General features: G+C 32.9%; 1 protein-coding gene across 1 annotated transcript in view; it reads right to left on the reverse strand.

The window, feature by feature from the left end:
* The window catches only part of LOC149797136 (mitogen-activated protein kinase kinase kinase 4-like), a 116956-nt gene that overhangs the window by 17058 nt on the left and 87864 nt on the right, over positions 1-12034 (reverse strand). The window contains exons 20-22 of the mRNA XM_089961807.1: positions 10113-10229; positions 1178-1337; positions 354-473 (exon numbers count right to left, since the gene is read on the reverse strand). Of these exons, the coding sequence (XP_089817933.1) occupies positions 354-473; positions 1178-1337; positions 10113-10229 (397 nt within the window). The remainder of the gene's footprint in view (positions 1-353; positions 474-1177; positions 1338-10112; positions 10230-12034) is intronic.

Here is a 12034-nt window from a genome sequence, read left to right on the forward strand (position 1 = left end):
CATCAAGTTTAAAAAAAACGTAATTAGTTCCAAACCTGTGTGCAAAATATCAAATTTATTAAATTCATTCTTAACTTGACCTCTGATTTACACTAACAAAGATGTTTGAAAAGTGATGTCCATTAACTTATATAAACTGGTTCACCTCTGAAACTATAGTTGTGGATAAGATCCAAAAGTTAGCAATGTGATTTCTACTCGATGCCTTAATGAAAAATCAAGTTCCAATATTCACATTAAAAGGACATGCAAGAAGTACCACCACCACCACCACCACTATCACCATCCTTGGTTCTCAGAGTCCAGCATGACTGCAGGTAGAAACACTAAAATTATACAATACTGCACACTACCTGTTGTTCCTACTAAAGTATTGATTTCTCCAGGCAAGGTAGAATGACTCTTCAACTTAACAGAGCAACCAAAGTCTCCAAGTTTTAACCTTCCACTGGAAGTCAAGAAAACATTAGCACCTGAAATTAATAAGAAAAAATTACAATGCAAATATTTGCTAAGAAATATACTCAAGGGATTTGATTCTGATATTTAATTTTTGTAACCTCAGCGTTTTCACACGATAAACTTGTCATGAGTATCACTAATTAAGGTTACTAAATGATACATTAAAAGTATCAAAACCACAATTAATTTTTAAAGACAATGATAAAGAAATTTATAAATTTGAATATTATACATGAAACAGGACTTAACATCTAAACTACAAAGAAATTAACAATTTTCAGAATGTGCTGCCATTTTCATAAATGGCCTATCCTCTTATATATGTGAACTACTTAAAGCTTATTTGTTCAATTTTTTAAAAGAATTTAAATGAACATAATTTAAATAGAACTTTTATCATCTTTGTCCATGACATGATATTCCCAGATAAAACACAATATGAAAATATAAACATTCCATGCATTCATAAGATTCTGATAATGTAGGCATGAAACCCAGGATCCTAACATGTCCAGTGTACAAACTTTAGGTATGCAATTATACTGACCAAAGGTTCAGCTGAATACCGGAACTTAAGCAGCAGATAAGTGACTTTTACAAATGTGAACTTAAGACCTTAAAACTATTGATGGCAATGCAGCCATTATCTTTAGAAAAAAGAAACTTACGCATGAATGTGCATAAAATTGAAAAGAATATTAAATAACTAGATTACCTTTAATATCTCTGTGGACAATGCCATTCTCATGCAGTACATTTACAGCTATCAGAAGCTCTTTGGTATAATATCTAATCATATCTTCAGGAAGTCCAAGCTTAGCCACTTCCTCTATTGTTCCCCTATCACAGTATTCCATAAACACCAACATATCGTCCTAGTTAAATACAAACAGAGAAATATACTCAACACAGAAAAAAAGCACATTATGTTCTTAAAGTTCTATCTTCTTTGTGAAAACTGCCCACTTTAAATTCCTTATGAACTACATATTAGGCACGCATTTGAAAAAAAAATCTCGCTAAAATTTGAATTTCCCACTTTTTAATGTTTGGAATAGTATATGACTATAAGATGTTTCTCAACCAATTCATCAAAGAACTTTACAAAGATTGGTGAAAACTTTTTTGGAAATAAAGAATGGTGGTCAACTTTAATTATTTTAGATTTCAGTCACATTTTCTCTTTGCTCTAAAGCTAAAGAGTGGTTGAAGATAAACAGAAAATCTGATACAATTATATTTTGTCACAATGCTTTCCATTTCCTATCCAAGGTCCAAGTTTAATCTGTAAATCTTGGATTTAAAGTTATGTCTACATGCTGTTAAGCCTAAAGAAGAGGGAAGGAAATTGTTAGCTAGCGGCGTGGGGGTAGGATGGGCTGCCAAAACACCCTCCTAGGCTCACAATGACTTTAATAAAGCCAACAAGTTGCCTCAGGCATGTAATAAGCTCAAGAAGAGGTATATTTTTAGGTTGGGTGGGTGGGTGGGTGGGGGACAGCCCCTTTACAGGAGGCCTCAGGAAGTCAAGGACGCAAAGACAATGGAAAGTAGTTGAATAAAATCAGATTCATTTTTGGTTTATTAAACTTGTCACTAAAAAAAAGAACTACAATCACTGAGAGCAGTACAATGTATTTGGTCTTATTTGAACCATGAATGTGAACCATTTACAATAACATTCATTCTTCCAAAACTTTTTTTTCATTTGCCTATTCCCCTAATGAGGTGCAAATTGGTAGTTCACTTAATTATCCTGTCCATTTCTTCAACTGTCAATCATTTTATCACTCAATAATTTCCATGGCCATAGTCAAACCAACAATTTGCAAAATGATCTTGACTTGGTCCCACCTGCCTTCTGGGATAATTATTGACTAATCAAAATTTGTAACAATGATGGTATTTGTAGTACTATATACTTGTGTCTATGTACATTTCCTAGAATTATTAAGCTTGGAAAGATAGTCATAATGAAATGTTACAGGTGTCCAAACTACCAATGAAAATTTTTTTTTACCATAGAATCTTCCATTTCTCTGATTTGCATGAATCAAAGAGTCACCATTTTGAGAGTCACCATTTTGAGCTGTAGGTGGCCAGGGAATATCACATGCCTATTACGGTGTGGAAAACTATGTAATCAAAGTACTGAAAGTACTGTAAATAGATAGAGTCTCCACTGAAAGTATAGCTTTAGCTGAGTAATGGCATGATCAGGAACTTTTTGCCTAATGCCAGAATATAATGTCTAATCTATGCACAATTATAATTGTTTAAACTCTAGCATTTCATTCTTTATTTCATAGTACTTTCTGTATCCTCTCTGGATACAAAAGTCTGGATACCAAAAATATGATCTTTTTTGACCGTCTAAAAAGAGGAATTAAAAATAACCCCATAAATATGCCCATACATCTCAGATGCCTCAATTGATTATCACTGCCATCTCACCTCTGTCTGCGTGGGTTCGAATCTCAGATTCGGCCAATGTGGGTTATGTGAGAAAGCCTGCCAGTAGCTTCTCGTGGGTTGGTGGTTCTTTCTGAGGGTTTTCCCGGGTTCTTCCTCCACCCTTAATACTGGCCACCATGTATAGCCTATCTTGTGCTGAAAAATGGCATTAAACCCTACAACAACAACAACAAAGCATAAAAAAAAAGGCCATAACTATATTAAATATTGTCTAGATATGGGTAAAATCAATCCTCATGTGGGTCTTCTTCATGTAAATCTTCGTAACAAAAACGGGTCAAATCCAAAAGGTCCTTAAAAAGTTCTTCTTGTTGTTTTGAGTTTAACTCCATTTCTCAATCCAACATAGGCTATACATGGCAGCCAGTTTAACTTGGGAAGGAAGAACTTGGGGAAAACCCTGGGAAGAACCAGACCAACGGGTTGCTACTGGCATCTTTCTCACATACCCACATTGGTAGAGTCCTAGACTTAAACCGATTTGGACAGAGGTGAGATGGCAGTTATCAGCAAAGGTGATCACTTTAAACCACTCGGCCACATTGTGCCCCATTATAAAGTTAATAAGTGGAAAATGGACAAAGTTCTAAGTCAAGCTGAGGACATAACTACTCAAAATCTTGCCAGAAAATAATGCTGATTGAACTTTACACAGTTCTTTTTAATGTAAAGCCTCATATTAAAATTGGTTCGGTCATGGAACATGGCAAAAATCAAACTTTAAATAGGCCTTCTTAATGTAAAGCCTTTTACCAAATTTGTCTTCAATCCATCAAATCTTTCAACAGTTATTCAACTGAAAAGGAAGTGCTCTGAGTAAATCTGGGGCCATAACTCTAACCAATTTTGTTGGAAAACAGGGAAAACTGAATGTGACTAAGGTCATTTTAATGTAAAGCCTCACACCAAATTTGGTTTAAAACCATTAAACAATTTAAAAGTTATTGAGCAGGAACGGAAGTACAAAATTCAAAGTGCAACAGGTGTTGTAACTTTGTAAAATTGTGCCAGAAAATCAAAAACAAATTAAACTTGACCTAGCCTTTTCAATATAAAGGGTTGTACTCAATTTCATTTAATCAATGAAATCCTTAAAAAGTTACCAAGCAGAAATGAAACTGTGAAATTAAAAATCAGACATGGGTGATTACTTCCAAAACTGTCTGGCACAAAATGGTGAAAATCAATCTTGACATGGGTGTTCCTTAAATGTTTTCATTACCAATGAAATCTGAGACTACCATACATGGTCACATAATTGTGTTTAAGATTATTCCAAAGCTTCAAAAGAGACCAACAAAGAAAACTGAATACTTAACATGGAAACTCTGAGAAATCTTGCTTCCTTTATTCAACTTCCTCTGTAATGATCCTGCATAAGGCTCATTTTTATACAAAGCAATAAGCTATGCAGTGCTGACATCATAACATATCACTGACAAAGTAGTCCATAATATTAAATACGAGTTGTGTGTATTACAGTAGTCATTTTATTTATTGGTCTGCACTTTTTTACTATTTAAAATTCCCAGCTCCTTAAAGAAGTGGTATATTATTATCACGGGTGAACATTAATCACCTTTGAGTATCATCGTAAATAAAACTATTCCATAAGACATACTTTTTCTTATAAACCATTTTTGATAGCATGATGACAATGAGCTTTACATGTACTAAGGGCTGACAATTAATCATGATGAGACATGACCAGGTCTGACTATCATGATGAGATGCAATTCAAATAACTTCCAACATCTAATTAAATGAAAACAAGATTATAAAATTTATGAAATCAAAACTTTCAAGCTTTATTTACAAAATATATGCATACAATTAGCTGATGACATTAAACGTTAATTGTTATTGTTCACAGACATCATAAAAAGACAGTTTTCCTTTTTCACATATTAAATTCCTGATATAAACTTATACATGAAAAATGAAAAAAAACTCTTTAAATACCATTGGTTTGAAATATAAATATGGTCTAACATCAGAGTGTGGCTGAAAATTAGATTTGTGAACAAAAAAAATGATCAGGCCACAGTTAACTAAAATTTTCAAAATTTCTTAATTTGAGACTTTCTATTATCTTGCTTGTAATATTATAGACAATATCAAATAACTCTGAAAAGATGCAAAATCACTTTATAGTTTTAAAATTTTAGGTGTAGAAACCTTTACATTCTTGAAAAAAAAGTGTCAAATTCTTCAAGTTTGGGGAAGATTTCTTGACACAATGCCAGATTCCTTGAATGAAATTGACCCTTGTGCACACCCAGAACATTTTGTCTGGAGAAAAATGAATAATCCAACTATTACTTTTTCTTCATTTCACATCTATCACTGGATATATATATATATATATATATATATATATATATATATATATATATATATATATATATATATATATATATATATATATAGTAACTTTAAGATGACAATATCCATTTTAAAACAGCATATTTGGAGAAAAAAAAATTCACGGTCAGAGCTGCAGTGCAAAGTTACTGATTAAAACTAGTGTGATATATGTTCAAGATTGAAAACACACAAGTGTCAATGAAGACTTAATTAATTTTGAGTTCAAATTAAAAACAGGATTAAGTTTGTGGAAATAAACCAATTGACATTTAATCATAGAAATATTATTTTGAAAAGTATATTAACTATAAAAAAAAGGGAATAATTATAATAAATGCAGATATTTAATGAATGAACCTTAAAGTCAAATGAAGATAAGATCCAAAATAAAAATGTTTATGCTTCTTTTTTTGGGATGAACATGATATTCAGACATGTAAATGGTTTTATTGGTTATCTGAGCACTTGATATAAAATTTGTCATAGTAATGTAAGTGTCCATGGACAAGACGACAGTACAGTGCAGATTACAAAATAAAAGATGACACAGTACTGTATACAAAGTTAAGGTGGTAAAACAAGTGCAACACTTAACCAGTTTTATGCCTGATCATAAATAACACCAGCCCACAGACTCGACTAGCATGGGTACGTGGGAAAGCCTGCCAGTAGCTTCTCATGGGTCGGTGGTTCTTCCCTGGGTTTTCCAGGGTCCTTCCTCCACCAGTTGTACTGGCCGCCATGTATAGCCTATCCTGTGCTGAGAAATGGTGTTAAACCCTAGAACAACAACAACAACAACCAGCCCAGAGAGGATTAACATAGTTCAGATGTATACATCAAATGGAATACATGAAAACTACAGATTATCTAAATCAACTGATGCTATAATTTTGTATGCAAACAACCTGATGGAATATGGTTGGGAAAACTTGTAGCAATCCAAATGGACAGGGGGTCTGCACATGGTGACTACTAGTTGGATACTGTATCCAACCTAAAAATTACAACATTAAACAGTGATACCAACTGTGAGGATGTGACCCCAATTTGCTATGCAACACACCTGGTACTGATGATGTGCAAGTATACCATTTGCATCCCCTTATTTAAAAAAACTGCTCAAAAGTTACAAAATGTACAAGAAAATGTGACGGAAACATACAATACCTTAACGACCTTAACCCTAAAGATGGATCCCAAAGCTGTACATGACATACCTTCTAGTATACAAAGCTTCATCTCTACATCCCAAATAACAGTGGAGTTATGGACCAGAAAGGAAAGTGCTACAGACCGCTTTCAGATATTAAACTGTGACCTTGATCTTGAAGCTAGTACCCTAAATGTGGTACCTTCCAATGATGATGGACAACTATACCACATTGGATAACTTAATCTCAAATATCTTTAACGTTATAGAGTGGTGCCAAAAAATAAACAGACGGAGAAGTTAAAACGTGTGAGCCATGACACTGATGTTGAAAATAACACTAAATCTAGTACCTGACACACTTTCTAATGACAAAATATAAGTATGCCAAATTCATCCTTTAATCTCAAATGGCTTTAAGTTAGAGTGGAAATAAAAGTGACAGAAGGAAAAAGTTGTTTTTATCCCTTGTATTTAGCATAAAGTTGGGAAGAACAAGTCAATCAGATGCCAGACAAACTCATTAATGTAATTACCATATGAACTCATGTATAAGCTGAATAATTTATAAAATAATAAAGGCCTGGAAGAAGGGGGTTGGGGGTTGGGGTTGGCTTATCTGCAGGCCAGTGTATAAATTTGACAGTTTTTAAGTCTCTTTGTTGACTACTGTAACGACTGTAAATCTTGTGACATGAAAAAATAATTTGTTCTGTGTCCTAAGACTTATATGCATGTAAAAGAAATCATTTTTGGTTTACCAACATTTATTAAACTGTTATAAAGTACTATGATTGATTTTGTTATTATTTTGCATGTGTATATTTTCTGATTTCTCCAACAAGAAACTAAATAAAGGTGAATACAGACTACATAATTTGCAGGCTGGATGAGTTTACCCAGCAGACCAATCTCAACTAAAATGTACAGTACTTACACAGTGCAAATTGTGCATAGAATCACTCAAATCCTTATTTAGTACCAAATGTATTAGAGGCAGATTTAGCTTTATTCATTGTTTTGACCAGCTTTGACCAAACTGCATTCTCCCAGGTAACATTTCAGCTAGTCCTTAATAGCTGTTTCATTTACATTAAATCACGGGCTCACGAGTTATTCATTTTCAATGATATAAGCGATCCTACAAACTGAGGTAATATTTATGAAAAGGTACACACATTTAATTGTACAAGGCACATAACCAGCATAACTGTTACATGTTCACAAAGAGTGGTAATAATAAAGGCTAAAATTCACATTTTAGATCAACAAAAATCATCACCAATCCATTTAAGTTTTGTGTTTTGGCTGAACGATATCATAATTTTCCATGTAGTGGAAAGCTTGATGTATTGACGTCTTCTTTGTTGATAACTTGAGGATGTCTTTTGTTTTCCAACAGCAACACAGGCCAGTTAATCATTAAAACCCTGAAAATGGCTTGTTTTGACTGGCAGCTATACCAGTACACTGACATATAATTGCCTTTCATTCCATAATATTAGCATGATTACTGTAGTTTTGTAAAATGGGGTGAAAGACATACCTGTCAACTTTTCAAAAGCCAAGTAGGGAGACCGAATAAAAAAAAACAGGGAGATTGGGACCTAAAATCAGGAGGTTTTGTGTGTCATTTTTTTAAGCCTTGATTTCACTAAATATTGACTGATTTTCAGGGTCCAATATGTGTGAAATTCGCAAAGGACACATCGTTTCTTCTTGTGACATTCCTTATTTTCCCCCAGGATGTGCCTATTTTCATATTCTGGTCAGCTGTGGCCAAACTGCACAATATCTAAAGCTTAGTCTTAAATAAGCAAGCAGGAAAGCCAGCGTGACTAATTAAAAGTTAATCCTTATCAATGCAACTATTTTGTGAAAACAACTGTCCCTCTGTCATAATTCAAAGAAACCATGTTCTACACCACTGTGTGTTATGCAAGCACCAGCAACTGATTGTCAAATAAAGGATTCCCAATTTTGTTGAACTCAAGTTATCTAAATAGGCAGCCACACGGTAACATACATGTGGTAACTATTTTCCCCTCTTTGTATATCCGACCTTATTTCCTTTTTGTCAATTCGTAAAGCATTTAAAATTGTTTACTATAAAACATACGTATTCTGAATTATTTTTTGGAGGACACATATGCTGCATGGTATGTATTTTCATTCCTTCTTTTAGTTTAACGATGGTAATTAACATTCATTTACACAGTATAAAAATGCCAGGTGTTCACTCGTGGAAGTTTCTTTGGTGGGAATGGTGCTATAGCATATGGAGTTACAGCACTGATGGTGATTATTCTTGGGATTGAAATTAATTGTAAACAATTTTATTGTTGTTTTATTTATTTTTATTTTTTTTTTGTTCTGGTTTATTTTCTGATTTTTGTATTGTTATAGAGGTATAAAAAAGCATAAATTTACATGAATAATGTTTAAATTTCATATTCTATTCAGTGAAGTAGCAAATTCTTTTGGTAACGTAATTATTTTGTCACAACAATATTCACAGGTGAATTCACATGGTTTTCATGGATTGTATACGATATAATTATTTATGTAGGACATTTTAGGACAAATGCAGTGGAACAATAACATTTTCTCTATAAAAAAATTCAGTTTAGCTTTCTGATATCAAATTTCAGGACATTTTATGACAAAAAGTAATTTTCAAAGAGCATTTCCACTGAATTCAAATTCCAGTTGGATTCCAAGACCTCCTAAAACATGAGGGCAAGAGAACCCTGCACTGATGATGATCTGAGATCTTGATCAAATAGTTTACAAACCAATTTTGATGAAAATCTGATAAAAAATACAGCCTCTTAAGTAGAAACAAACTCAGTGAATCAGAAACCAGATTACCTAATTAATATGCATAAATCAAATCTGAGCTCAAGATATAAGCCTATATAAAAAGTTTGATCAAAATCATTTCAGAAATATGGCCACTTGAGTGGTAGCAAAGTCAGCTATTTAAATGCGAGAATACGTCATTCATATGCATCAAAATCAATCTCATCTAAGACCATGGTGATATATGTCCAAATACACAGCCTCTAAGGCACTCATAAATTCAGCAAATAACAAGCAAGAACGATTCATTAATAAGAATGGCTCTCACACAATCAAAATCGTCAATGCTCTTAATGATATATACTTATAAATCATGTCGGATACAAAAAAAATAGAACCTAGAGTGGTGACAAGCCCAACCATTCTGATGCAAGCTCAGCACATTATTATCCATTGAAGTTGCTCATAATCAAACTCATTCAAGCTCTTGAGGATGTAAACCTATGTATCAAGTGAGATAAAAATTGGTTCAGAAATGAATTGTCCAACATGCTAAGAAGAAAGTATTGATAAATGAGCTTAAATATGACTTTTTCCTTCTTTTAGTACATACCTTTTGAATGCACATAAATTAAAAACAAAACAACAAAAACATCAGAATTTGCAAAAAACGTGTGATTTTACTAAATTTGCTAAAGCGCACTTAAATTACTAAATAGTAAAGAATGACAATTTGTATCAAATGTTTATTTTACAAATTACTTGTTAATATCTATTACTACAATTGTTCTATTTACTCATTAACAATATATAACTTACAATTATAAATTTAAAAACAAAACAATCCTCTTACCCTATGAACTTCCACACCATAATATCGGACAATGTTTTCATGCCTGATTCCTTCAAAGATCTTGATTTCATCAAGAATGTCTTTCACAGCTTGCATGTCATTAGAAATGAATTTCATCTGTGAAGAAATAAAGAAAAGTTTTAGAGTAAAAGAATCATAACTTTTGTATAAAACAAATCAATTATGAATTTTTTTAAAGCTGGATTACAGTGACTGTTGACACAATTTTCATCAATTTGAACATAAAATATTTGATACAACATGTGTTTGTCTTCCATAGGTCTGATAAAGTTGCATGCTAATCTTACAAATCCGATAACATTGTGAACTTTTATTATACAGCTCCAAAATGTATCATAGCAAATATATGGCATTAAAAAAATTTAAAAACCAGATTCATTCAGACCAAAAAATGTAACCATCTGTCTCAACTTTACATGAATGTAAATGCTGTTGCTTGTCTATTTAATCTGGAAGCACTCACAGTTCAGGAAAACCACTTATCCAGATTGGGTACAAACAGCACACAGTTCAGGAAAACCACTTATCCAGACTGGGTACAAACAGCACACAGTTCAGGAAAATCACTTATCCAGACTGGGTACAATAGCACACAGTTCAGGCAAACCACTTATCCAGATTGAGTATAAAACAGCACACAGTTTTCAGGAAAACCACGTCCAGATTGGGTACAAAACAGCACATAGTTCAGGAAAACCACTTATCCAGATCGGGTACAAACAGCACACAGTTTTCAGGAAAACCACTTGTCCAGATTGAGTACAAACAGCACACAGTTCACGAAAACAATTTATCCACATTGGGTACAAACAGCCAAGGAAAGCTTAACTACTTACATATTGCTAAGTCTTGTAGATGCAGATACACATCACGAGAATAAATCTGTGCATTTTCTACTCTTAACAAGCTCTGAAGTTCAACGTTACTTAACATCTAGAATGTGTCAATTATTAATTGCTTTTGTATATTTTGCCCACTTGCTGTCAATTAATGACTTTTTTTTAAACAGGTACCTGACACAAAATTTATATTAAAATGAGACCAACTCACAGATATATTATGTTATTTACAAAGTCTGTATATTTTTTATTAAGCTTGAGTTAATGAGTTACACCTAGGATAAGTTATGACACAAGAGAAAGTCACATTTTTCAAATATTTTCTGGTCTGTTATGCTCTCCCTAGTTCACCGGTATTTTGAAGACTGTGTAATTTAATGATGCATCATCATGCTCGAGTGAAGACAATAGCAGAAAATTCTACAAGCACATAATTACCTTTCAAAAGTGAGGTGTTGCTAACTTACATTCGAAAGAAGTAAATTAAGTGTCTCTGCCGATTCCCATCAACTTTCACGTAATGGATGCTACTGAAATCTGATGATAATGCAAATTATACGATTTCATTGGGATCGTGATAAAACAACCTTCCAATTCTTCGGGCCAATTGTGAATATTTATTTTGAAAGTAGTTCTCAAGAATTTAAGTTTCACTTAAATTGATTACTTTGAAAAAAAGTTGGTGAGAATTACAGAGATGCTTGGAATTCTTCTTTCAAATGTAAGATAGCAACATTTTTTGGTTTGAAAATAAAATAAAGACTTACAGAAATATTTGCTGGTATCATTGATATGACATACAATGTATCAATGAAGCTGAACAGTCCTGAATATAGCAGAGACCCAAAGTGAACTTAACATTATCATCAGACAAAAAAGTCAATTTTTTTATATTTTCCACATATCTAACTCATAAAGATGTGTGATTACTCAATGAAAATCAAATTTCTCCACCTTACAATGACACAAAGATTACTGAAAAGTGCCACTGGAAATGCAAAAACCAGTAAGAAATTGAGAACTTTGTGTGAAACAGCAATTTAACAAGTTCCAAACTCTGTG

Source organism: Sinohyriopsis cumingii, chromosome 6 (genome assembly GCF_028554795.1).
Source record: "Sinohyriopsis cumingii isolate HCF-2022 chromosome 6, ASM2855479v2, whole genome shotgun sequence".
In the NCBI taxonomy this organism is placed as follows: Eukaryota; Metazoa; Mollusca; class Bivalvia; order Unionida; family Unionidae; genus Sinohyriopsis; species Sinohyriopsis cumingii.